At 38.5% G+C, this 27,982-nt stretch overlaps 2 protein-coding genes and 1 long non-coding RNA gene across 5 annotated transcripts; 2 read left to right on the top strand and 1 right to left on the bottom strand.

Annotated features, from left to right (window-relative positions):
- Positions 1-852: 852 nt before the first annotated feature.
- On the bottom strand, positions 853-8,696 carry LOC139935201 (uncharacterized). 3 transcript variants are annotated; one of them, XM_071929679.1, is made up of 7 exons: positions 8,494-8,696; positions 7,686-7,912; positions 6,594-6,727; positions 5,667-5,779; positions 4,554-4,775; positions 3,899-4,079; positions 853-3,455 (listed from the first exon to the last, which is right to left on the bottom strand). In XM_071929679.1, the coding sequence occupies exons 2-7, from the start codon at positions 7,886-7,888 to the stop codon at positions 3,295-3,297; spliced, it is 1,014 nt and encodes a 337-aa protein (XP_071785780.1). In that variant the 5' UTR covers positions 7,889-7,912; positions 8,494-8,696; the 3' UTR covers positions 853-3,294. The 3 variants fall into 3 exon arrangements, with proteins under 3 accessions (XP_071785780.1, XP_071785779.1, XP_071785781.1); XM_071929678.1 differs by having other exon boundaries at positions 7,686-7,919; positions 8,494-8,695; XM_071929680.1 differs by lacking the exon at positions 8,494-8,696 and adding an exon at positions 8,303-8,345 and having other exon boundaries at positions 7,686-7,919.
- A 199-nt stretch (positions 8,697-8,895) lies between these two features.
- LOC139935296 (phenylalanine--tRNA ligase, mitochondrial-like) lies at positions 8,896-16,976 on the top strand. Its single transcript, XM_071929819.1, has 7 exons — positions 8,896-9,234; positions 10,316-10,844; positions 11,645-11,813; positions 12,392-12,560; positions 13,477-13,608; positions 14,531-14,688; positions 15,163-16,976. Exons 2-7 carry the CDS (start codon positions 10,366-10,368, stop codon positions 15,451-15,453), a joined length of 1,398 nt encoding a protein of 465 aa, XP_071785920.1. The 5' UTR covers positions 8,896-9,234; positions 10,316-10,365; the 3' UTR covers positions 15,454-16,976.
- A 5,413-nt stretch (positions 16,977-22,389) lies between these two features.
- LOC139935159 (uncharacterized) lies at positions 22,390-27,257 on the top strand. Its single transcript, XR_011785770.1, has 5 exons — positions 22,390-23,125; positions 23,833-24,028; positions 24,386-24,563; positions 24,956-25,147; positions 25,835-27,257. It is a non-coding gene; the product is annotated as an uncharacterized lncRNA (long non-coding RNA).
- The last annotated feature ends 725 nt before the right edge of the window (positions 27,258-27,982 follow it).

Raw genomic sequence — 27,982 nt, 5'->3', positions numbered from 1 at the left:
AGAGGAAAGCCCTTGAACATGGCAATCCTGTGGTGGTAAAGTTTTGAAAATTGAGCATGATACTGGGATCGAAATTACCCGTTGTACATTTTGTGTTTCTCTCCTACAGCTCTGTGCACAAAACTCCCATAGTGGAGGTTGTTGAAATCGTTTCTGAGCAACCCCGCCTACTTGAGCTTTTTTCTATCAAGAAGTGTGCAAGTCACCCTAAACCTTTAAAAAATGGACGCAGGAACATGCCAGGATGACTAAGGTACAAACTGCATCTCCCTAGCATTTTTTGTTCCAGAGTTATTCCAGAGCGTTGCTAAAAGTTTTTAATTGTCCAGGCCTATTTTTTGAATGACCCCTTATTGTTGGTTGGAATCCTGACTGCGCCGTGTCTTTGTATACGTTGTATACACACACAGTGTACGTCAATTTCTAATGGGTGCCTGCATGCGCCGTCGCATCTGGCCCCGCCTTAAAAATCGTCAGAGCATTAAATTTTGTACGAGAGGAATGCCCTTGAACGTGGCTATCCTGTGGTGGTAAAATTTTGAAGATTGAGCATGATACTGGGATCGAAATTACCCGTTGTACATTTTTTTCTCCGACAGCTCTGTGCACAGAACTCCCATAGTGGAGGTTGTTGAAATAGTTTCTTAGCAACCCCGTCTACTTGAGCTTTTTTCTATCAAGAAGTGTGCAAGTCGCCCTAAACCTTTAAAAATAACATTATGCTGTACAGCAACTTCTAAAAACGTCTCAACGATCTTGAAAACTTTATGAAAAAGTTGTACAAAGTAGTTTTTCAACTACACGCAGTTGGTCATCACCGCGCATACAATTTCTATATAACCAAAGCATAAATATGTTTCAATTCCATTAGTTTATTGCCATATCTAGAGAAAAACACAGGATCTACAAATGCATTTACATGCCTTCCTTTTAAAACAAAACTTTACTCTTTAAACGCGGCATTCCCAGAGAATGGCTATATAAATATAGTTAGTACAAAATTGAATAATACAACTATGTTATAATACCAACAACAACAAAAATACTCTTATAATTAAGCTACACTATGTTTCACTGAGTGATGTTTTCGTGTTACTTAATATTAACTTGCATCCATTTTAAGGAGACCAACTAAAAGGTCCCCTCGGTCTACCAACCGAAAGTTATCCCCGTTCGAATCCTATCAACAACCAGGTAGTAGTTAAAGGAACACGTTGCCTTGGATCGGTCAAGTTGGTCTTAGAAAAGCGTTTGTAACCGTTTTTTATAAAATGCATATGGGTAGAAAGATGTTGTAAAAAGTAGAATACAATGATCCACGCAAACATGCCTCGAAATTGCGTGGTTTTCCTTTTACCTCGTCGACTAACACGTCGGCCATTTATGGGGGTCAACATTTTGACTACCATACATGACCGACCATGTTAGTTCGCACAGTAGAAGGAAAACCACGCAATTTCGAGGCAAACTTGTGTGGATCATTGTATTCTACTTTTATAACATCTTTCCAACCATATGCATTATATAAAAAAAAAAACGGTCTCAACGCTTTTGTTTTGACCAACTCGTCCCATTCAAGCCAAAGTGTTCCTTTAATAAGCAGGACATTTGTTCTTTCCACAAATTTTAATTAGTCTCCCGAATTCCAGAATCTACCCCGTGGCAGTAGAATAGAAAGCAATACCTACTGGTATCCAAAGAACAAACTCTACAAAGCAAAGTAGATAAACGTGGTATTACTGCAAAAGCGATTATACAATGATAACCCCACAATTTATCAATTCCTACCCGCTACCGTTACCAACTTTACAACGCTTTCTGATAGCAAAGTAGAATATCCACATAATGGAAAACTGAATATACAGTTCCAACCACCTTTATACAAAATTTATCGTTTTAAGATTACAATAATCAACAGAGTAATAAAACGAAAAATTAAATATATCAGGACCTTATGTAAATTTAATAAAAGAAAACAATGAAATTTAACCCTTTAATTGGGACCGGCTTAAAGAGAGGGTAGGCCCTAAACGTTTGGAAATCATTTCTACAACTAATGTCAATGTAAACGTTTGGTTAGAAGTCTTAAAGCAGCTTACCCTAGTACAAAGTATTTTAAAACACATTTAATTTTGAAGTAAGGTATTTTATGTATCAGTTTTATGCCCCAAAATGTGACACTTTTTACTCATTACAGTTACAAGTGGCCACTATTACTATTCATACGATCACATACAGTTCTTTTCGGTTCAATTCAAAAACCACCCCAATTCAATTAGGAGTTGAAACCTATGGTTCTTTTCAGAATATCATTACATGGTTTTACCGCAAACCTTACGGTATCCATCTAACTACTTTTGTTATTGTTCATGTGATTGCTAGTCAATGCTTTCTTGATTTGGGGCAACACAAGTTGATTCATAGATCACTTATAATAATGTTTTCATAAATGTTGGAACTTTGTTTTCAGTCGGTGAAAACTTTCTCCTCATTGTTTCTTCAAAGACCTACAATTTCTACACCATTGCAAACACATTACTAACCTTGATAAAGACAATTGTATTCTCTTCATTATTTTACCAAAGTTTTTCCAGAACGAACAGAAAGTAATACTCACCTTCTCTAACATTGGTACCAGAGAAGGAATTTGAAGTTAAAAACAAAAATCGCTTAAAAACAAAAATCACAAAAATATACAAATGCCTTGAACAAATTTCTTGGGATTAATAATTATTTCAGTTTTGCTTTCACAAAATATGGTACAAAATGTGGCACTGGAATTAACGAGTGGATGCCCAAAACCCCTTCAAACAGTTTTTTTTATAATTTGATCCCGCAATTATCTAAAATGGAAAACCATTGTCAATTTAATAAACAAACCTTTCAAAAAAATAATGATTCATAATATACAAATACTCAAAAATATATATTGGAGAAGTCCTTTGACTACAATAAGTGTACAGGCTTCCTATTTACAGCATTTAATTAAGTCACTTGAGTTGATTTTAAAATTTAGTTTCGCAAATATTTTAGATTGTATGAATACAAGAAACTAGTTAATATAATGTGTTGTATAAACTAAGCAGCTTCTGAAAATGACTCAAACCAAACTTTTTTCTTAAACAAAAATATTCTAACAACTTGTGAGTTTACCAATTGACTATATTATTTTTTACTGCATGAGGGTGTTTTATTTGCACCTTTTTTTTTGGACTGCCTGTATGTTGCTTTCGTGTATCAAATAAACAAAGGAAAAACTGATTTTCGACATCAACTTCTGTGTGATAGACTTCTTCAGATGGCATTGTTAGGAGGGAAGCTGACTTGCTGGTGGGGATACTGAATCTGCTGTGGCTGACGAGTCTGTACTTGAGGCTGATCATAAGCTTGGACCTGACTGGCAGGCGGGTAGTAGGCTGCTGGACCAACGGGTGTGGGACCTCTGGCAACAGCATCTGTGGGTAACAGACCATGTCACAAAGATCTTGGGTGTCATGGCCGAGTAATTTAGAGCATTGAATTCAGGTTTTGGTGATTAAGTCATTGGAGTGTGGGTTCGAATCCCGGTCATGACACTTTTGTCCTTGCGCAAGATGCTTTAATTGCTTCTCTTCACCCAGGGGTACAAATGGGTACCTGCGAGGGTAGAGGTTGATATTGTGTTTGAAACAGCCACTGGAGTGCCACAGCAGCTCAGGGCTGTATACTCATTTTCATGTCTCAAACTGCCAAAGTTTGTCTGGTTTGTTTACAATAGTCGACTGCTTTTATAGGACCAATGGTTCCCCTTGTAAACTATGGAAAGTACTCTGTGTTGCTGTAGATTGCTGTGGTATGAAGTGTGGTCTGAAAATAGCTTTTTATGACAAATCTTGCCGTTAAAAAAAGTTATTCTTACCGTTATAACTTGGAGGCAAGTCCACAGTCGTCGCCTCGCGAGCTGGTTCTTGATTAAGCAACTGCAACACACAAGCAACAGTTTCCTCCAAGTTCCGTAGCTGTGCTACGGGACTCCAGTATGTAGCTATCACACCACTAACTGGACCACCAAAATCTTCAACTGTTAAGGCACGGTGGACCTGCAAAAAAAGATGTCATATTTCTTCAGTTGTTTCTCTATAATGCCACATAAGGCCTCAGGTGTACGCTAGTTTAAGCCGATTTGATTTCACTGCTGTCCACCACTGGATCAGCCCACTGCCTTGTCTTGAACAGAACACATACATTTCTTAATCTCGGTTAGTTTTTTAGACAATCTTAACACGTCAGAAGATTTCAAATCGTTAACGGTGGAATTCTCCACTATTTAAAGTGTTCACTTGCAGTACATAAAGCCATAAAAATTGTCGAGCAGAATATAGTGCTTAGCAAATTTATTCGCAAAGCAACAAAATTGAGTCGGGCTCCAGCTGCAAGAATGTATTTTTGCTGGTAACCAGTTTATCCCATGTTCGGCAAGTTTGACCACTAGGTTTCACATCTGGGCTACTGAAACTTTTCCGAGGGCAAGTAAAATGCACTAGTGGACTACTTTACAAAAAGCTGAAGCTTACCCGGTAGCAGGGACACGATAGCAGGCAGCAGGGAAAACAAACAACCCAGGCAAGAACACCAGGATACTGGCAGCCAAAGCAGTCTTCGAACTCACTGTAGCTAGTGACGGTCACTTTACCATTCTCGCTGCTGTAGCTGGTGTTGCAGCCACACATGTCGAGGTCGTCTTGGTTTTGAAACAGTGACTGCACCCAGGAAACCATGATAGGGTTGAAGTTAAACTGAAAAGTAAAGCCATGAAGAACAAGACATGGTAGAGTGTCATAGGTTAAAAAATAAAATAGTGTAGTCTTTTATTTTTCAGCGAAAGATCCACCAATAAGGTGCTCAAGGCCGCTTGGACAAAGAGAGAAACCTTTTAAAACAGGTTTTAAAGTTTGCATGACTTTATGCCACACTTAGCAGCCACTGCCAGAAACACCAGAATCACAGTTACAGACCTGTTTATGTTTGTTGTGTTGTCAAGTTGGTTTGGGCTCAAGGGCTGTACTTGTTTGGGACTCACGCTCATAAGCTTTGCTTCTTAGTGAGCTCCCCCTGCAGTATCATAAAAGTGCATTTACTTCCTCCTGGCTTAAAGGCAGGGGACACTATTGGTAATTACTCAAAATAATTATTAGCATAAAACCTTTCTTGGTGACGAGTAATGGGGAGAGGTTGATGGTATAAAACATTGTGAGAAATGGCTCCCTCTGAAGTGCCATAGTTTTCGAGAAAGAAGTAATTTTCCACGTTTAGCACTTGAGGTCTCGAAATCAACTATCTAAACGCACACAACTTTGTGTGACAAGGGTGTTTTTTCTTTCATTATTATCTTGCAAGTTCGATGACCGATTGAGCTCAAATTTTCACAGATTTTTTATTTTAAGCATATGTTGAGATACACCAACTGTGAAGGCTCGTCTTTGACAATTACCAATAGTGTCCACTGCCTTTAACTTTATTCTTTGGTACATTGCCTGTTTTACGCTGTTACTGTGGAAACAATAAACCTTAAACCTTGAACAATGTTAGCCTTTCGGCAGAAATATCAGGCTATTCACTATTTGTGTAGGTCCTTTTTATTTGTAACAACTAACTCTATTTTCTTGTCACTGAAACAAATATTTTACCTCCACAGCAAAGTTCTTTCCCTCTTTGAGAGCTGCCATGCCCTGGGCAAGTTGTGTCTGAAGAAGATGAGCAATGTGTGGGTGCTTTGTGTTCACTGTTACTGCCAATTGTCCTGTTATATCCAGCATTAATAAAAAACACTTTGCCATCAATGGGGTGCGATCGATTAGCTTACAAGTGTACAAGTAAAACCTTCATGAGGGCGTTGGATTTGCCATCACACGATACTTGTGTCTGCCGCCCTGGGTCCAATTTCATAGCGCTGCTTAGCAGCCGATTTTGTGCTTACTTTGCAATTTCTATTTCATAGCGCTGCTAACCGTAAGCACACGAAAAGGCATGCTAACCTTCCGGTGCTTACCGCACGAAAATAAATGACGTCACATTGCAAATTCGCGGTAAACTCGCAATATGGCAGCCCAATTTTTCTGCTAACCTGTGAAATACGCTAAGGCTTAAGCAAATTTTTCTGCTACAGTAAGCACACAAATTCGCTTACCGTTAAGCAGCGCTATGAAATTGGGCCCAGGTGTCAGCCACCACAGCCCCAGCTCGTGGGCTGGTCTCTGGTGGATGCCCAGGTGGAACTTTCAAGTTTCTGGCTGCAGGCGTATCATACCAAGATGGTGGGGGAAAGTTTAATTCAACGCAAGTACAAAAGTACAAATTAATACATAGATACATCATCTATGAAACAATTATGGCAAAGGGAAAGGAACTGTATTTACAAGAAAAAAAACAGTTGGTGTGCATTTCATGAATGTTAACTTGTTTAACTTCATCGTGGTGTCGCGAACATTGCATTTTCCAATTGAGCAGACACTGAAGCAGACTGTTTACACTTTCTCAAGTCTTGCTAGTACAACATTTGACCTTATTTCCCTTACAATAATTAGTTGTTTATTGTTAATTGTATACCTTCTTACCTCTGGTAATGTAGCGAACATTGCTGCACGTAGCCTTGCTGGATCTCTCAATGTCGACCGTGAAGAAAATTGGATTTTGCATCAAGCGATTTATCAGTGACTGCAGCTCGGCTTCTGTCGAAACTTTCAGTACTCTTTTATAAAAAGCAAAACCAAAATGTACAATAAGTTGTTTTATATGTAAAGTGAACTGCTTGGTTCCATAAAGTATGTTTCATTTGCCCAAATCATATTTCTTTGTTTGAGAATAAAATGTACAATAAACGTGACGAAAGCAGTTTTTATTTTTTCATAATACTTACTAAGGGTAAAGTTTCAGTCACCCACAGGGCTGCAGCTGCCTAAGATAAGACTGACTAGCTTGATTGACTAGCCTGCCAGGTATTAGGAACCAAGTTTGAATGGCCCACACAGGTTACCTTGATCCAAGTGTGACTAGCCATGATCAAGCTAATCTTGACTTGTTTTCTTGTTGGGCTAGACAAGCCATGCTGATTCCGTCACAAAGTTTATTGGTCAAATCTTTCACTTTAACTTTCATTCTTGTACTGGCCTGACTTGATGCTTGTGTGGGGGTATGGGATTTCATTGGAGTCGTTGCTTGAAGTTGTTCAAGCTCAGTGCATTCTCTTATGAGTCGTCAAGGGCATTCCACTCATGGTCGCGGGGTCGATTTCACAAAAAGTTAGGACTATAGTCCCAACTTAGGACTTAGGACTAGTCCTAGGAGATATTAAGTTAAGACAAGTTAGGACGAGTAACTCATTTTAACCCGAGAAACGACTAGTCTTAACTCTTTGTGAAATCCACCCCAGGCTTGATACTTCACGGAGGCAATGAAGGTGATTGCCTCCCTGCCCCTTGGTCATTGCCTTGGTGCCCTTGAAATGCTACAGGAGAAGTTTAGGCCTACAGTTTCTTTATAATCATAGGGTACCCTTTACGAATGAGAAAATTCCCTGGTGCCCTTGCCCTTTCAAAAACGAAGCATACAGGCCAAATGGTCCTTGGAAAGAATGCGTGTACTTGTGGGTATCCAAGCGGGCTCTGTGAGTTATGAAGGTTCTGCTACTTGTATGAAATGATTCTTACCCTCCCATAGAGTCTGGAAACATCGTCTTTCTCTTGGAAGAGCGATCACAAACGTTGAGCTGTTGTGGGTTGTGTCTGAAGGTTCGGCCATGAACGGTGAAGAACCTGCCTGGGTTACGCATGAATTCACTGATCAAGGTGACATAGATCGCCTGACCCGTGGATGTCAAATTCATCTCTGGGCGACGCACTACGACGGACATCTTGCTGGAATAGTTTTCGACAACCTGAACACTTTTTAGGAGAAAAGTATAGATTACTTGTACTTCTTTTTTTAACATTTAAAATTATCTTGATTTGTGTGCATAGCTGCGCCCTTAATTATCAGTTCACAAAAGTTCAACATTGGGCAAACTAGGCAACATACCCAAACTTTTTAATGACAACCATGGGAAATATTATGCGACCATTCAAAGACGCACTAGAAAAGGATTCTTTCAAAATATCTCTATTTGTTTGTTTGACTTAATTTTCCTTAAAAAAAAATACATCTCTCATTCCCTCAACAAGGAATATGTACCAAATGTCATGCATATTATTATTATATGCAACTAAAACTTGTAAAAAGTTTTGTTTTAAACAAGAAGAAAACAATAATCAAATTTCAGAAATTTCACAATCACTGCCAGACGACTCGACTGCAGGCGCACACAAGCCCCCCAAAACAGTGACAACTGACTTCCTACTGTTTTGTACACTGTCTGTACGACATACATGTACGAATAGTACGATGACCTTCTATCCTAAAAAAAAAATGAAACTGAAAGAAAGCTTCTTTTTGCCGAAATATTTCTCCCCAATCACTCACCTATAACACAGTTGTCACAGTTGTGAATGGCAAATACATACAACTACTTAGCAATGGTGTTTTTCGGTGTACTTTTATGAAGAATCTCCAAGCCGATACTGATTGTACATTTAACGAAACAATCCTCGTCTTCAAGTGTTGTTTACATTTCACACACCACCACTCAGCAGATACTGCATGCACATTGATGCCAAAACAACAAGCCGGAAGTCTCAATGCTGCGTGTGTGCGCTGCTTGCTTGCTCGTATGTTAGTCTTAGTACCAGACGTTCTTGAGAGTAGGGCATACGTACGGATAGCGATAGTTGGTGAAAATAAACAACAACGTCTTGCATTGAGACTAGTGTGTGGTACGCAATCAAGCGTGCTGTCATGTCGTACGTGCGGATGGCATTGGGGGTATGCGTAGTCTTTTTGGTGTCGCTGTTTACGTAAACTGTTAAGATTTTGGAACGAAAACAAAAAAAAATGTGGATGTACATTGGTGAAAGTCAATTAAATCTACCTCTATGCTTTAATGTTCAGTGCATGATATGGAAAAAGTGGTTGGAGAAAGTCCCAAAATTTTGACTACGTCACTTTGCTTCGGATCGGAAGAGAGCTTTGGCTACCTCCAATGGAGGCTCCATGCTTGCTTGAACAGAGACTAAGCTAAAACAAACTAGCTTGCTGGTGAGTGAGAGGAGAACGGAGCGTGCAGTTTTGTCCATGTCGTCTGATGAAATTTCAGTTTCAGCAGAGGTAAATTAAATTACTTGTTTCTTAAGTTAACGTCAAAACAAGCCTAGACTCAATCTGTGTAATGTAAAGTTACTCGCCAAGGAAATTGTTCCCACTTATAATGGATAGAAAATTCAACCAGTTGCGATATAAATCAGAATGGCATGGGTGGGCATGATGGGGGACTTTTGTCATGTTTGTGGGATTCGGTCTCTAGGTGGCAGCAGACACACCACAATAAATATTGTGAGCATGCTCAAAAAATGATGTAAACAGTGGGAATTTACCAGTGGTAAGTCTGCTGCCACGCACTTAGCTTTCAAAAGTCCCCCAGTAACCCCTATCCTCCTCACTCAATCAAGACAGTTCAAATGGAAGTAGAGGTTAGTCCGTGCGTCGGGAATGGAGGATATGGAAGGTAATGATTATCACAACTACCGATTTCAAAGCTTCTGTCCCTTATCCTTTCGCAATCATCATGAACCTTGCAGTACGCCAATAAGGTTTATCGCGAATAGCAAAATATCAAGAGAGGGCGCTGTTGAACCCACACAAAGGTATAGGCCTTGCGTGCGGGAGTCGTAGAAACTGCATAGAAACTGCCCCATATTCCTTCCTCAATGCATTGCATTTCTGAATTGCGATAAACCTTATGAATTTGTGTCAACTCGCCCCAAGCACAGTCGCCCACCATTAACATGTATGCTAGCATTAGCAAAATGGCCCCGGCCCCTCTCAAAGTGGCAAACCCACCTGACCCACAGGGCCACATTCCACCCCCTCCCGACAACGTAGTCACCCCTAACTAATTCGCCAACACCCCGTTCCCCCCCCCCCCTCCAAAAAAAAAATACAAAATACAAAAATAAAAAATAAGAAATGCAAGAAAAAGCACACTTATATAATACCTGGCTGGGAGTAGATTACTCCTAGAACTATGAGGTTCGCTCCGCTATCGTTTCCACTAATGAGACGACAGCGAAACAAACCTCACAGTTCCAGGAGTTGGAGTACCGGTAGATCCAGCAAACTCAAGCCCTACAAATTTATTTTTTGTTGACTTTCATTATGTATCGGTTTTTCTTCTTCTTTTCGTTTTCAGGTCTTCCATGATCCACTCATTGTTTTGCTGAGAAGACGCATTCCGTCACAATGAACGTACCAAGAACACTCTGGAGACGTCAGTTCAAGCAAGACAACATGTCCACCTTCACATGGAGTATCCTGAGACACTCATTCCTGAGTTGTCGTCTTAACAAGCCTCGAGTGTCATGTCAAAATGTCAAACGTTCGTCATCGTTCACATCCACGAATGTCAGCGAAGAAAATGTTGATACAGTCTCCGTTTGCGGTCGGACGCTCCCCAGGGATAACATGACAACAGTCACACCCAAGATTCTTTCCCGCGTCGGCTGCCAGCTTCACAATCAAAAGCACCATCCTCTGTGCCTCATCAAAGAACGCATACGAGATTATTTCTACTCCGCCGTATTGAATCGACGCGGCAACCCGCTCTTCTCGATCTATGACAGCATCAGTCCGGTGGTTACTATGCAACAGAACTTTGACAGTCTTCTCGTTCCACAGGATCACGTCAGCAGACTCAGGGGAGACAATTACTATATAAATAGGTAATAATCAGTCTTGTAGCCATGGTGGGCGGCCCCGCCCACAACTTAAAATTTTTGCCCAGCACTCTTGAGCAAAACACATTGTGCTCCCCAATTATTCCTCTTAGGAATGATCAATTTCTTTCATTTTTTTTTTTCTAATAAGTAGGAGAGAATGCTTGTATGCATTACTGAACTTTTGAGTGTCATTATTATTTGTGTTGAAAAACATCACCAATCCCATTATATATTGTTTCGAACCTGCTGCCAAAACATAGGATTCGAACTGCCTCTAGCTACCGGGCAATCTCGGTCGTCTAGTTGGTAAGACACTGCTGTAGAATTGCAAGGGTCGTGGGGGTCAAATCCCACCCGAGTAATATGCCTGAGTGTGAAATTTTTTTACAGGATTCGGGAAAGTACTGAGTATACAATGCTAACACACATCGGTGTATGGGTAAAAACCAATCCCGGTCAACTTCTTTTTTACTCACCCTGTACTGTATTCCCTACACAGTGCTCCTTTTTTTTTCTTTTTTTTCTTTTTTTTATATTTCTAATAACACCTCACTGCATCTGTTAATCAAACTGATGTACACAAAATGTTCAATACCATGAGTGTTGAAGTATTACCCATAGAAAAATGAGATCAAATAAAAACAGCTCAAGTGTGAAACTGTGTATTTTCTCATATTGATTGCAGTCTTGTAACACAATTGTCTGGTCCAGTAAAAGTCTCAGCTACAACCTATAAGGCTTGCAGTCTTTTTCAAGCCCTAGGTACATATATACTAGCCATTTGTACTGTTTCCTTTACATAGTGAGTTTATGCTTCGAGCCCATACCTCCGCCCACCAGCATGAATTGATAAACTCAGGCCTGGATGCTTTCCTAGTTGCCGGTGATGTGTATCGGCGTGATGAGATTGATTCCAGTCACTATCCCGTATTCCATCAGATGGAGGGAGTACGGCTATTCACTCCACATGAGGTGAGAATGTTGATGAGAAGTCTTGATGAAGTAAAAGATTTGTTTTACAAACCCAAAATTATGTAGATGTCACTTTATATAATTAGTTGTGCCGTTGGTTCTCTGCTGTGCCATGAGGGTTTTCCAGACCATCCGGATTTCCTCCCTGGGGAAAAATCAAACACTTTCAATCTCTGGCTGTGCTCCGTGGTCACAATGGGTTGATGTGGCTGGCTGCCAAAGGCGCCCTTGCATGCCTGCTTTTCGAACACGATGCGAGTAAGGATGATTAGCCTCCCAAATTTTTATAATTTAATCATCCCGTAAGAAGGCGTACTATAGTTGGTAAAATCATGTCGTAAGAGGGCGCGCTACAATGATTTACAACCGAACAAAGTACACTATCCACTATCACTCACTGACGAATTGGGCCAAGACTAGTACATGTATTGTTGTGTTTACATTGTCTCTGCTGCACCTGAACATCTGTTTCGATTGATTTGGCGCATGACGAATACCTATTATTATGTTACATATCCAGCTCCTAAAGACAAAGAAACCTCCCAGAATGATAATTTTAGTTTTTGTTTTTAATTCAGCTCTTTGAGAAGTACAATGATAAAGAGTTAAGCCTGTTTGAGAGCCCTGGAATGGATAAGTGTCGTACGATTGAGAAACAGCATCACCACACCATGGAAGCTGTTAAGCTGGTGGAGTATGAACTTAAGACTACGCTGGTCAACTGCATGAGGAATCTCTTTAGACAGGGTAGGGTGTTATAATATAGTAAACTTGATCTAGTGATATTCATCTTGATAGTTGATCATGATTTTGATCTGTGTATTGATCTTGAACGCAAATTGATCTTGTTCTCGATCTTGATCCGCATATTGACCTTGATCTTCATCTGCTTATTAATCTTTATCTTGATCTTGATATTGATCTGAATATTAATCTTGATCTCAATCTGAAAATTGATCTTGACCTTGATCTGTGTCTTGATCCTTGTATTACTAATGATCTTGATCTTGATGTGATTAGAAAACCAGTCGGCAGGCAATGGTACACAACACAGTATTTTGGTTGGTAACCTTGCTCTGGTAAGCAAAATTGTTTTGCATTGAAGCAGCTCCCATATGAGCCAGTCAATCACAGCAAGGTTTGGAACATTTTACAAGGTTTTTTTCTTCAATCCATGCTTTTGTAAACTTAAATTGTGTGTTTTTTTTTAAATTGGTGTTTCTTTTCCAGAAGGTCATAACACACTGACCGAAAAGTCATGCAGTACAAACCAGCTCTTGCCAGAGCCACCAATGCACACTAAATAGATTTTAACATGGTGTCACAGTTTTGTTATGTGAAATTGTTTGTCCTTTTGTTTCTTGTCCTTCCAGGTTGGACTGACACACCTCTTGGTGACAGTGCAGGCACTTTTGTCAGTCCTGGCAAACCTGGATTGTTGATGTCTTTCTGTTGTCCTCAGTCATGTAGTACTTTGTTTTCTCTTTTACTGCCTGCTCTCCTTTTTTACATCTTGATGTATCCCCCTTTTTACTGTTTTTCTATTCCAGATGTAAATATTTATGTGAATTGCCAAATAAATAATAATAATACAAAATAATAAAACACTAACCTTAATTATGTATTTTTAACATTTTCGTTTCCCTTATGTTTGATTTTTCAGATCTTGAAAGTCGTTGGGTCGAGACAGAATTTCCATTTACTCATCCCTCCTGGGAACTAGAGATTAAATTCCAAGGGGAATGGTTGGAGGTTCTCGGTAGTGGCATTATGGAGCACCAAATCCTTAACTCAGGTTAGATAATAATTTTTCAGATCTTGTAGAGCGCAAATATCCTATTTTAGTAGGCAGTGCTGAGGGGGCCCGCCCAGAAATCACAATTTTTGCCTAGCACTCTAAGCAAAATTCATTGTACCACCCAGCCCAGATTTCCCCCAGACTCAATCAAAAATATTGCCCACTGTGCATTGATCCAAGACACACCTAATGATAAGGAGCATCAAATGCCACAGAGAAAGAACTTAGTCAAAGGGTCATTCAACTTATTGCATAGCCACCATAACATTAACAGTTAGAAAACATGGCATCATGCCTAGTTGAAGCTTACACTTCAGCATTGATGGGTGCGTTCGATTAGCTTCCCTGGGTCGACCCCGCGGTGCTCACTCGAGGGAGCCCCTGGCAAGAGCTAACCGAACGATCACTCACCCTCTCGTGTTGATGTCATGCACCTGGAGCCAGCCCCAAGTGACCCACTCCACTAGCAGGGCACTTGGGGCTGACCTAGGTGAGTAGTGACATCAAAGCTATTCGAACGTACCGGGGGCAGACCAGGGTCGACCCAGGGAAGCTAATCGAACGCACCCAATGGCACCATCATTAACCACAAATAATTTTGTTGATCTGCTCAGCAATGGTGGCTTCGAAAAAATGGTTTATTACCCACCACTAAAATTGTTCTAGCTACAACCCTCTTAAGGCCCGGTCCCACTGCAGCGATAACGAGAACGATAACGATAACAACGCAAAGAGAACGCATTCCATTGGTTGAATGAGCGTGTGCGTATTCTGCATGGAGCATTTCAACCAATACAATGCATTCTCTTTGCGTCGTTATCGTTTTCAGTATCGCTGCAGTGTGACGCAGCCTTTAGTAGCTGCTGAAAATGGTGTTCCTAAAGAAGTTTCCACTACATTGCTTTTATTTTTCTTGTAGCTGGAGCTGGTGATAAAATCGGCTATGCCTTTGGTCTAGGTCTGGAACGTCTTGCGATGATCTTATTCGATATTCCAGATATAAGACTCTTCTGGAGTGAAGATGAACGATTCCTGTCACAGTTTCAAGTTGAAGATCCAAGCAACGTCAAATTCAAGGTTTGTTTTCGATTTATTAAATATTTGGGTTTACCGTCACACCAATGTGTATAAAGCACTGTATACTCGGTAGTCTATTCCATGCTACAGTACATGATGTGGTAGCATCTGCTTGAGGGATTCAAACCCATGACCTTTGCAATTCTAGAGCAGATGTCTTATTTCTAGTCTATCTAGAATGCCTGGTAAGTGGGACGCCCTGGGGTATTATTGAAATGTGCAACCAGAACTGTGTGGAATAAGGTCGAAGGTGGGGTCAGTGTAAAAGTGCGCCGGGGTAACCCCGGGGTAAAAACAAAATCTTGGGGTCTGTAACATGGCTGTAATCCACATGGACAAATACAGTGTGCAAAGGGCTCTAGAAAGACCTCAACGAAGGTAGTGCATTCCACAACTTTGGCGAGTCGAAAGGTAGGAATATACTATTCCAGGAAGTTCTCCTAACAATAAATTATTGTCTTATTTTTCTTGCAGCCCTTCAGCAAGTACCCACCCTTAATGCAGGATCTCTCCTTCTGGTGTCCCGAGAGTTATAGTCCCAATGACTTCTTCGATCTTGTGAGGAACGTTGCCGGTGACCTCGTCGAGAGAGTCAGCATCATCGATGAGTACAAGAATCCCAAGACGGAGCAGACAAGCAGATGCTACCGCATCGTCTACCGCAGCATGGAGAAGACGTTGACCAAGGAGGAAGTCAGAGGAGTGCATGGCAACATCCAGACCTTGGCGGAAGAGAAATTGGGCGTGGAGATGCGGATTAAGTGAGATTACCCCATAACAGGGATCTGAGATGGTGCTTGAATGTCTCAGGCCTGGAACTACATGCAGGCACTGACCTCAGTTGCCACTGGTCTTGGCCTTGGTGCCCCTTTAAAAGTTTCCCATTGACTTTAAGAATTTCCAATGGAAGTGCCCCTTTGCAAAAAGAAAATGGCCTTGCCCTCTCAAAGATGAAATTCCAGGCCTGTGTCTACCGAGCTATGAATGTTGAGACGTTTACCAAGAAAGTCAGACATAAGAGAAGTCCACAGGGAGGGAGTACGGTTGAATGATCAAGTGATCAAATTGAATCAAAGTCTCTAAAGGCAAACAAGGACGACTTTAAATAGTTTGCGTAGGATAGGTTGTATACACACAAAACTTAAACAGGCTTACGATTGATGTTTATAAAATACCAGGAATGACCTCAGAGCATTTAATTTTCGGATGGTCAGTTGACTGTCTGATGTGTATGTTCACTAATTAGTTATTCCATTGTGTAGTGTGCACAGGAGTTCACCTACCGTGCTACGCTTTGTTTCCCCTGTACAAAAGAGGAACTGATGGTACTGGAGTTGATGCTTGAAATTTGCCTTTTTTTCTGGGGGTTATTTTGTAATCACCTATCGCTGATTTCACTTATCTGAGCATGTATGTTTGGGAGTAACATACTATCGATTATATTTGTTCAATATTTGAATGAGCATCCATCTTGTCTGTCTGAAAACTTAGTAAAAAAGCATCATTTACCGAGGCGAGTGTGAAGCTAATAAGATAGTGGGAAGATATACCTGGATGGTGAATCGGGACGGTTTGTTTTGTTTTGTGATTGAGGATCCTTTAATTTTGATCTAAATTTACAAGCTGAGATTTATATTGAGTAAAAACTTTTTTTAAGTGGCTTGGGATCTTATACTTCCAAATTAAATGAAAATGCATGCCAGTTGAAGTTTATGTCCAGACAAGATGGTGCATAACTAATCAGTTTATTTGTCTAAAGGGTCTGGGTAATGTTTGTATGTCACAAAACACAATGTCCACAGATTTACATTAAACTTATAGGGTCTGAAGTTAATGATGGTAGAAAGCTTCCCTTAAAATATTTCTTACTGAGGTACTGTATTTTTTTAGAAATGAGTAAAACAATGTCGAAAAATAATATGTTTTACAATTACATGTTAAAATAATGTTCGTCTCACTGAGACAAACATTATTTTCATGAGTTGTTTTATTCATTTCTGAAAAACTACAGCACCTCAGTAAGTTATTGTTTAAGGGAAGCTTTCTACCATCATTATCTTCAAACTAAGTTTAAAGTAAGTCTGTGGAAATTGTGTTTTGTGTGTCCTACAAAAAGTACCAAGACCCTTTATAGGTTTAACAAAAAAAATTGTTTAATACAAACCCCAAACGATTTTTAGGAATGGGTGTGCGTTTATACAGCACAGGGGATTTATTTCACGCAAAAGAGGATGCTGAAAGCTTTCCTAAGAAGTCTGTGTAAATCTGTGTGCCATTAATAAAGAGAGTAAAGGTTTTTTTAAGCAAAATACTATTGCTGGTGTGGTTATTTCAATTACTGAACTCTTGTCATTGTATGTTACATTTTTTTGCGGGAATTTTAGTTTTTGATTTAAAAAAGAATTTTGCATCCGTAATGATGCCATTTCGTATCCACTTGACCTATGGCATTTTTCATATTTTTTGAAAATGTAAGTCTTGTTTTAAAAATCTAAATAATTTTCTGTGCGATTTAAAAAAAAATAGGGTTTTCTTAGTGTATCATTTTCGAGCATAAAGTCGCACTTTAAAAAACAAATTTTGTTTTAAAATGCCATTTGACATTTTCATAAAATCTTGGCCGAAAATTACAAGGGGTAAGTCCAGCAATTCAATCAAAGTTTTGCCCAAAACTTAACAAATCACAAGGGGTTACTCCCAAAAAAAAAAAAAAGTTTGCCCTAATAAAAAGAAAATAAAAAGGGGTAAATGCAGCATTTTAATCAAAGTGTTGCCCAAAACTTGACAAATTACAAGATTTAACCACATCATTTTTATGATTCTTAGCATAAAATTATCCAAAAAATACAAGGTGGTAGTTCCAGCATTTTATTAATTGTTTTGACAGTGACTTAAAAAATGCAGGGGGTAGTAATTCCAGCAATTTAAAAAAGTTTTGCCTAAAAAATGGATGTAGAAAATCATCAAAAAATATCATCCAGTTCGTAATCTCCGCTCTAAATCCAGGTCTCTTTTGGTTTGTCCCTCGACTTTTACTAAATTTTATGGGGCCAGAGCTTTTGCAGCAGCAGCAGAATTATGGAATAGTCTTCCGGACAACATAAAACAAGCTCAAACAGTGAATGTATTTAAGACAAAGTTAAAAACACATTTATTTTTTATTCAGTACTTCTTTCTGTTTCAACCAAATTTTGCTTTGTATTTACTTCACATCTCTATTAACTTTTACTTCTCTGTGATTGTGATATGCGCTCTACAAAAACTGTTCATTATTATGTTTAAAGGGGAAAGTCCAGCATTTTTTTTGAAATTTTCTGCCTATTGAAAATTTCACCAATGACAAATCCAACATATTAATCAAATTTTGCCGAAAACTGAGAGATCACAAGTTCACCACAAGGGCCATATCCAGCATTAGAATTAATTTGGGTCCGATTCTGAAAAAGGGCCTCATGGGTTAAGTCCTGCATTCTTATCCATTTTGGGCCTAAACTGAAAAAAAATCACAAAATCACAAATGTTTGCCTAAAATTGATTGTAAAAATCACAAGGGTAAGTCCAGCATTTTTATTAGTTTTTGGCCTTAAATCGGAAAAAAACATGAGGTTACTTTATCTATAATGTTTATGAATAATTGTGCCCAAAATTCCTCCAGGAGTAAGTCCAGTATTTTAATTGATTTTTGACATAAAATTGAATTTTGACATACATTTTGGTTTTTTTTACATAAAATTGAAGAAAACAAGACACAAGGGTTATTTTCAGCATTTTAATGATTTTTTGACATTTTTGACATAGTGCAGTATCACTTCAAGAAATATACAACGTAGTGGTCGGTATATATGTTATTTCCAAATAAAAATTACACCAGGGATGACCCCGTTGCCTCCCTATTTTCTTTGAGTGGGGAAACACAGAATTATAGCTGTTGTTGTAAACCAACCAAACTAAACAACATGTTAAAAAGAACCATTAGAGAATTCTCGAAAAGAATTTTGTTCATAGAGAAAATGGCACCGAACCACAGACACAAGTTGTTTTTGGTTTTAAACAAATGAAACTCGGCCTTGAAGTGGTCTACGTGTTCCTCTCTCCGCAATTTTGATTAACCAAAATGTCGGCAAGCAATTCAAGTATCACATAAAAGAACCAAAATGAGATTGCTGAACAAGGAGTAATTGTTACCATTAATAAAATGCTGCTGACCCATCGTCGTAAGCACGGGTCACGCTTAGTTCACTTAGTGTTTGTAAAGAAATACCAATGAGGGATTCGAACCCATGGTCGTTCGCTTTCAGAATGCTCTGCTTAGGAACACTGTTATATAACTCTAATGGGTTGACCTACATCACCGAAGAAAAAAAAGAATGAATCAGGAAAACAGCTGGTGACTGTGGAATGCCATCTTCTGAAAGACTTCTTGTTATGCAAATACTGGGAGAGATCTTGGCACGGTTTTCGAAGCCCACGTTGTGGCCGATACTGCACGGCACTACTGGACGTGTCGCGCTGGAGGATGAGTCTTGGACGTCGCGTTTTCATGATGAACTTTACTATCTAATTTGTCAAAATTGTCGAGTTTTCCTGATGAACTTTATCGAAATATGCTCACCAGAACTCAGTAATGTTCATTCAGAACTATTTCGTCGAAACTTTTGCACGTTTTAAAAGGTGATATTCTAAAAGACTTGGCCAAGGTTTTGAAAGATAGGCCGACAATGCGTTGTGTATGTTGTTGTCTCATGGCTGAACACTTGTACTAAAAGTTGCAGTGTTCACCGTGGAGGTAGACATTCTACCTCCATTTTTTTCCAACACACAATTCACTGTTGAGCCCTTCACTACATTATTTGGGAATTCTACAAAGTTGTCTTATTCCGACTACAGACTTTTTTGGACTAAAACTTCGGTGATTGAGCTCGGGTGGCTTGGGGGTGCTCGCCCCGAGTCGCTGTGGAATGTGGCGTAAGGTGTTAGGCTTTGGAACACCTAAATCAGGGGGTGCCCTCACGGCTTAAAGCCCTGTTTGTTTTCGTCTTCGAAATAAAATAATTTGATGTAATAGTCTGAGGCAACGAAATAATTCTAACCCTATTTCATTTTTTAGGTGCTCCTATCTTTGTGCCGACTAGTCTCGAGAGAATTCGCCCATGTGTCACTGTCAGATGTTATCTTTGGATATGTGGTTTGTGGACGTAACATTGGAGTCCTCGCCGGAGGCATCGCCGGATTCAGGTAAGGAAAACTTGGCACCATCCGACCTCCACATTTTTTTTGCGATTAAATTCTTTGAAAAATGCTGCCCTTTGTCCTTAAAAGCCTTAATTGCTTTTGTATCTCTTAGAGGGCAGCAAACGCACTCGGGAGACGTAAGGTCTACTGCAACTTTGTAAAGAAAGAAAAATGAATTATTAAATTGATAGATGCTGCCCTGTATCATTACAGGCCTTAATTGCCTTGTTATCAAAGTTATCCCTCAAAGGGCAGCAAACACACTCTAGTAAGAAGGAAAAAAAATTGCTTTTTTAAATTGATGCACTTCTTGAAAACAAATTGCATGTGTTTTTCTATTGTTTAAAAACAATAATTGAATTGAACTGAATGAAAATAAGACTTCTTTTGATGATTCTTAGAAGAAAAGAAAGGGTTCTCTAAAAAAAGAGGGGGTGGGGGACCATTACTGATTAGGCGCAATAGTGGAGGTCGGATAACGCAAGTTGTCCTAAATCAAGATCAAGACGAGACGAAGACTCCAAAGTGTAAGAGGATATCTAACCCGTTCTCTTGCAGAGTCCCACCCCTCGTACCGCCCCTTCCCCACCAAGATGCTCCACGATCTTGTTGATGTTGTCCTTGCTTGTAGAGCTTTCAAGGTAAAATCACACTTTCCTGGCATTTCTTGAGTTGCATATTGGTCGAAGCCAATGATGCTTTTTAATTAGGAGACTAGTCTTACTGGAAATTTCTGTCGGGTCGATACTTCAAGTTATCAGTTGTCATGTTTATTTTAAATTGTCATAATTTAACACCTTCAAAATGTAACAAAATCCAACTTTACCTAATTCGTAACAAAATTTTGATAATTCTTAAAATAAAAAAAAGGGAAAAAGGGTTTTTCAGAAAGAAGAGAATTCTGTAATAATATAAAGTCCTTTTTGCTAACTAGGTACTGCATAGTGTGGACACAACACTTATCCCACAACCAAAAGTTTAGAAGTAACAATGCAGTCTAATCAACGTTCATTGTATGATTAATGTTTGATTAAGGAGTTAGAAGTAAACAAAGAATTTAGACTTTCTAAATGAATATTTACATATTCCTTATATCAGCATGACATCATTTCTGAATGTAGAAATTTTCAAATGATTAAATCGTAAAAAAAAAATCTTACAATAATTACAGATAACCGATAAAGAACCTAGGTCAATAGATGATTTATGTTTGATTTGATGAAAGTTGTAAATAAAGAATTTAGTTCAACTAAATTAATGTTTACATATTCTCAACATCAGCATGACATCATTCCTAAATATAGACAGTTCAAACTAAAATTGTATTTGAAAGAGAAAAAAAAAGTAAACATAACAAAGCTGTAACACTTGCTCATTTAGATCAAACTTCAAATAAAAAAAAATTGAGGAACTATTGGCAAATATCGAGTTCTTCAAGTCTAAAAAAAAAGAAAAAAAAAAACCTCAGAGGTGGCGAAAGAAAAGAAAGCATGGATAAAAAAGCAGCCTTGGGAGAAAGACTTCAGTGGTGCCTGGGTACGTATGAATGGTGAGTCAGTGGCCGTATCCGAATTGGTGGCTACGGCTATGGCTACGGCTGCCGCGTCATAGTGCATTGAAGTATAGGACACCCTTAGCAACTTCCCTGGCAACGGTCGTAGCTGTAGCCACAAATTCGGATACGGCCTTAAGGCCTAGAGTATCAGTGTTGGCCTAGAGATAAGACTAACTCTCTACTCTTTCAGCAGGTTGGCTGAAGACAGGTTAAGTATAACCATGGAGGAAAGAAAGTATTTTCTTCCTCCATGGTAATAGGGTGTGAATGGCGTAGAACTTAGTCTTGTTTCAAGGATCTCAATCTTATTTCATTTTCGTGGACCTCATTCAGAGACAACTAAAATAAGATCCGCAACAAAACAAAAGATAATGCCTTGAACCAAAACTAAGAACTACGAGTAGAAGATGAAGACTGTCCCCCCTTCGATGTCCCTGATGAGTGACAGGAGGTCAGCAAGGGGCAAAGGTTGGAGCAAGGTATCAGGTATAAGTATTGGGTAAGTGCTCTCTAAATGTAAAAGAGTGAAAAAAAACACCACTCTTTACATTTTGAGTAGCCCCTCATATGGCTCTTTAAAAAGAGTGGGGGTTATTTCACACTTTTTTATATGGGTTTCACTCTAGGGCAGAGTGAAAAATCACTCAAAAAGATGCAAACTTCAATCTAAAAGAGTGGAAGACCATTCGAAAAAGAGCTGTCCCTCATGTGGCTCTTCAAAGAGTGCTTTTTTCACTATTTTGCATTTAGAGAGTGTGAAAGAATAACTACTCTTTCCTCCACAGCTCTAACAATTTCTCCATGCAATGCCGTAAATTACCATATTTTACCTTATTTTTGTTTTCACACAGCTGCAACATGTTTTTGCTAAAGAGGATGTTTTGGCAAGCGCAGATGGATGGCAGGTCTGGGAAACCATAGATTACATGGGTTTGGTAAAGTATTGAGGGTTATCTCAGGTAATGTATAGATTTTGGCCAACTGATGTGACCCAAAAAGGTAACCTTTTTGAAATATATATCTTCTAAAGAGCAGATTGTGTTTTCATCTTGATGATGATGATGAAGTAGTTTCCATTGAGCTGAGATGATGCCCATCCAGCTAGAGTCGTGCAAAAGATTAAGATCAAGTTATAAAGTTACCAACTATACTAGTGGGACAAGGCGACCACACAATTTTGAATCACAAACAAATAAAATAGAGATAACGGGTGTTAGTTGCCAGACGAAAAGGATGTGTCTTTTTAGCCTCTTTCTTTAAAGAGCATTCCCCTACAATGTGGGACAATCAACAAAGATATTTAGCAGTTTACAAGTAAGCCGTCATCAATGTGCTGAATATACTAATTGGAAAGGAAAATTGAAACATACACAAACAAAATCAGACTTTGAACCTCTCAGTGGTTAATTGTGATCAGCAGTCAATGTATAACTTTTTTGTAACTGAAATTAGAAGATTTTACCAACATTAATCTTCAAAAACTATATGTTTGTTTCCAAAGATTGAGAGATGGCATCACCCAAAGTTGAGGCTATACTCTGGACGGTTTTTTGACTGTGCACCATCAGCTTAGAAGGACTGTGTCAAGTCTATCCAGATGAATCTCTCTGCTCTACAAAGTCAACCGTTCAAGTGACAAAGCGATGTGGAGTATAACCAACTTGTTTTTTTCGTTTAACATCATTCTGAAACTTTTGTTCTTTTTTCTCACAAATTTGGTAAAAACTGTGTTGAAATTTGAGCTGTCAAATATATTTCAAAGAATATACATGCATAATGCATCCTTTAGTTTGTATTAAAAATACTATGCAAACAAAAATGAGGAACCTTCAATAAATCAGCAAGTCAAGATTTTCAGAAGATTTTATTTTTAGTAACAGCAATTCAACAAATACCTGGAATATTATGTCATAATAGTATGCATTTTCAATGAGGTGAAAAGTGAGTAGTGCTGGAGGAAAGTTTTCTTTGTAAGCATTCAGACTTAAACCCAAAGGCACCATGGACACTATTGGTAATTACTTAAAATAATTGTTAGCACAAAGACTTGTTTGTGAAAAGAATTGTGAGAAATTGTGAGAAACGGCTCCCTCTGAAGTAACGTGGATTTCGAGAAAGAAGTATTTTTCCACTAAAATATTTGAATTTGATTTCGAGACCTCATAATTATATTTTGATGTCTCAAAATCAAGCATCTGAAAGCACACGACTTTGTATGACATCTGTGTATTCTTTCCATATATCTCACAACTTCGATGACCGCAGTGAGCTAAATTACCAAAGGTGTTCAGTGTCTTTAACCTATACTTGTTTTATCAAAAATTCTCAACATGACTTTTTGAAACTTTCAACCACAGGCTGAGATGATGATCTTGGGGACGACATCTCGAGGCTAATTAACACTCTTTGGACTACCACCTGAAGAAGGACTGTGTCAAGTCTATCCACATGACTCTCCGCTACAAGATCAACAGTTACTGTTCGAGTGACGTAGCGATGTTTAGGCTAACCAACACTTTTGGGGACTAAGGCAAAAATACAACAGTTAACCTGGTAAGTTTGAAAAACTCATACTAAAACAATCTTCTTGAAGATAAGATTCATCCCACAAAATTTGGCAAATGAGTTGAATACTTCAAATTCAATTTGAAGGAAATGCCAAAGTACCGGCGCAAAAGTCAAGAAGCATCACTGAGTTTGAAATGAGCACACAATATGAACAACTGGTGGAAAATTCCATTAAAATAATGAGGTCAAGTTTGTCAGAAGAAGATGTTATTTTTAGAACAAAAAATCAACAAAAACCTGAAATATTATGTCAGAATAGTTCCCATTTTCAATGAGGTGAAAAGTGAGTAGCGCTGGAGGAGACTTTTTCTCAAAATTTACTTTGTGAAACTTCAACCACAGGCTGAGATGATGACCTTGAAGATGACATTAAGAGGACTGTGCCAAGTCTAGCCAGGTGACTCTCCCTACTACAAGATCAACCATAATTTATTCCTCCATGGATCAACTGAGTGACGTGGCGACGTTGAGGCTAACCAATACTTTTTTGGACTGAGGCAAAAAGACAACGGACAACTTGGTAAGTTTGATAAAACTCATTCTAAAACGATCTTTTTGAAGAGAAAGTTCATCCCACAAATTTTGGCAAATGAGTTGAATGTTTCAAATTTCAAAGGAAATGCCAAGTACGAAGTAGAAGTAGAAGTAGAAGCAGCATCATTGAGTTTGAAATGAGCACACAATACAAACAACAGGTGGAAAATTTTATCAAAATAATGAGGACAAGTTTTTAAGAAGAAGATTTTATTTATAGTACAAACCATTTAACAAAAACCCGGAATATGTTTGCATTTTCAAAGGTGAAAGTGAGTAGTGCTGGAGGAGAGTTTTTTCTTTGTAAGCATTCAGACTCAACTTATACTTGTTGTAAAAGAGTTTCTCAAAATGGCTTTTTGAATCTTTTTACCACAGGCTGAGATGATGACCTTGAAGATGACATCTTGAGGCTAATTAACACTCTTTGGACTTGACACCTGAAGGACTGTGTCAAGTCTAGCCAGATGACTCTCCGCTACAAAATCAACCGTTCAAGTGACATTGACGTAGCGATGTTGGCTAACCACCACTTTTTTGGACTAGGGCAAAAAGACACCAGAGAACTTGGTAAGCTTGAAAAACTCATTCTAGCAATCCTTTTTTGGGAGAGTTCATCCCACAAATTTGGCAAATGAGTTGACTGTTTCAAATTTGATTTGAAGAAAAACACTCATTTGCATCATAGAGTTTGATACGCCAGCACACCATACAAACAACTGGTGGAAAACTTCATTAAAATAATGAGGTCAAGATTGTCAGAAAAGGAAATTTTGTTTAATACAAAAAGTTTTAATGTTGAGTTAAATTGAAGAACTGGGCCCCATGTATTATTAAAGTCTGTTAATGAAAAATAAAACTTACTAAAAGCACAGAAAAATCATGGCAAACAAAAACGGGTTTGTCATTGTTGCAACTGGTGCTCCACTCATTTTCTTGCTTTGCAAAGAAATTTGCTGAGCAGTATTTTCTGATGAACATCTGTATGAAATTGGGCCCGGGTTGGAATTGAGATTTTTCTTTGCAATCATTCAGGTTTGACTAGCCCTCAGAACAGCTGATGCTTCTATTAAATAAGTTTTATTACTGGGGCACTGTTGGCCCTACTCCTTTTTCGAAATTTTGTCATTATCAGTTGAACTGTGTCAATATCGGTCTATGAACCGATAATGACAAAATTCGAAAAAGGAGTACAGCGCCCCAGTTACTGGGTCTATATCAAAATTAATTTTGGAAATTTTTAATTTTCTACCTCAGGTTGAGTTGATGGCTTTAGAGATGACATACACCCTAGCCATTTTTGGACTGATTGCCACCAGCTGAAGAAGGACTGTGCCGAGTTTAGCTACCTGACTCTACTACAAGTTCAAGAACCTTTCATGGAGCGTAGGACTGCTGTGTGGATAAAAACCAACCTTTTTGTGTTTTTGAACTGAACGTCTTGAGAACTGTGCCATGGTTCAAGTGACCAAGAGACAATATTTATATGATAGAACACTTCTCAGAGCAAACTCTCCTCTCAAAGGTGATTTTACACCTGGTTTTTGTACCATGCAAGTTAACTAGAATTGGTACTTATTATTTTTACCACTCTATGCAAAGCTTTCAAATGCTTTTTGGACTGCCATCATTCACTGATGAAAGACTGTGTCAAGTTTAGCCAGATGATCACCAATCAACTGAAATGATGACGCTCAAGGGGAGGACCACACACATAAGAACCAGCAGCCCAATATCATGGAGCTGCTTAAGCAAAACAATTACTGCTGATTAATTGTCTGCTTAGCAGAAATGAGCAGGATACCAGTCAAAAGTTGTACGTGTGACATGTTAGTTTGACTGGTACCCTTGTTTTGGTAAGCAACATTTTGTTGTGCTTAGCTACTTTCTGTGCTTTTAGCAGCTTTATGAAATTGGGCCCTGCATAGGGTATGTCTGAATGTGTAGCTGTGGATATGGTTGCAGCTGTTGCTATGGGTCTCTTACTGTACTTGAAACATATTCACGTGACGAACAAGCCGTATCCACAGCCACTATTTCAGATACATCCTTATCTTTTTTACTTAATAGGCTTTTCTTGCAATCCATCAAAATCCAGTACCATTATTGTACAAGTAGCGAGTCATGATCAGTACTCGCATTAAGTGATGCTTGGTTTGATAAAAACTGGCAGCGTGCACGCCTCATGCCAAGCATTGTTGGCTCATCATGGAAAATCAAATTCAGTAAATCAAAGTACAATACGCTTAGGATTTTGATGGAGTTAAAGTAGTTAGGAATGCAAAAGATGCTGTAGCTTTTGTAAAGAGAATTAAACAAACAAAATATGTTTACAAAAGACATCAGAATATAAGCAACGCAACTTATGAGCCGTGTAGTTGTACTTTTGGCCAAACCATTTGTTATTACAAATGAGTGAAAATGTAAATAAACATAATTTGGTTACAGGGAAGACCCTTGGCACCAACCACTATTCTATCTGCGCGTTCAAGAACAAAAAGTGTTTTCATTAAACATGCATTTTTTGTCTACTAGCTCTCAAAAAACATCATTACCAGATAATTAAATGTTTGTCATCTTTAATGTTGTGTTTTAAATTACAGTTTGTGTGAAGTAATTGTTTATCTGTTTTAATTATGATCTGTTTTTGATGTTTTAGTTTTCTGAAGTATTTTTACTGTAATAAACACTCATAAATCTTCATGCAAACGCATGATTTAGAGACAATTTTGTTGTTTAGGGGTCTGTATACGTTTGGATCAGTTTGGAGAAAGTAAAAAACAAAATTCCAAAAAAATAATTACAAGGGGTGAGTCCAGCATTTTATGAATTTTTTATTAATTTTTGTATGAATTTTTCGGCCTAAAATTAAACAAAATCACAAGGGGAAAGTCCAACACTTTTATCAATTTTTGACATAAAATTTGAAAGAATTACAAGGGGTAAGTCCGGCACTTTTATGAACTTCTTGCCTAAACTGAAATATCACGAGGGGTAGGTCCAGCCTTTTTATGAATCATGGGAAATTGAAATATTCTCAAGGGGGTAAATCAGACATTTTAATTGTTTTTTGGCCCAAAATTAAAAAATTCATAAGGGGCAAAGCAAGTCCGTAATTTTTATGAATTAGGGGACTTCAATTGAAAAAATCACAAGGGATAAGTCCAGCATTTTTATGAGTTATGGCCCAACATCGAAATAATCACAGGGGGTAGGTCCAACATTTATAATTTTTGGGACTAATATTTTTTTAAATTACAAGGGGTAAGTCCAGCATTTTGATGAGTTTTTGGCCTGAAAATGAAATAAATCACAAGGGGTAAGTCCAGCATTTTTATGAATTTGGGGACTAAAATTGAAAAAAATTACAAGGGGTAAGTCCAACATTTTTATGAGTTTTTGGCC

This window comes from Asterias amurensis, chromosome 3 (assembly GCF_032118995.1).
Source record: "Asterias amurensis chromosome 3, ASM3211899v1".
Classification (NCBI taxonomy): Eukaryota; Metazoa; Echinodermata; class Asteroidea; order Forcipulatida; family Asteriidae; genus Asterias; species Asterias amurensis.
Note: the sequence above shows the minus strand (reverse complement) of the source record. Positions and strands in the feature narration are given on the sequence as shown.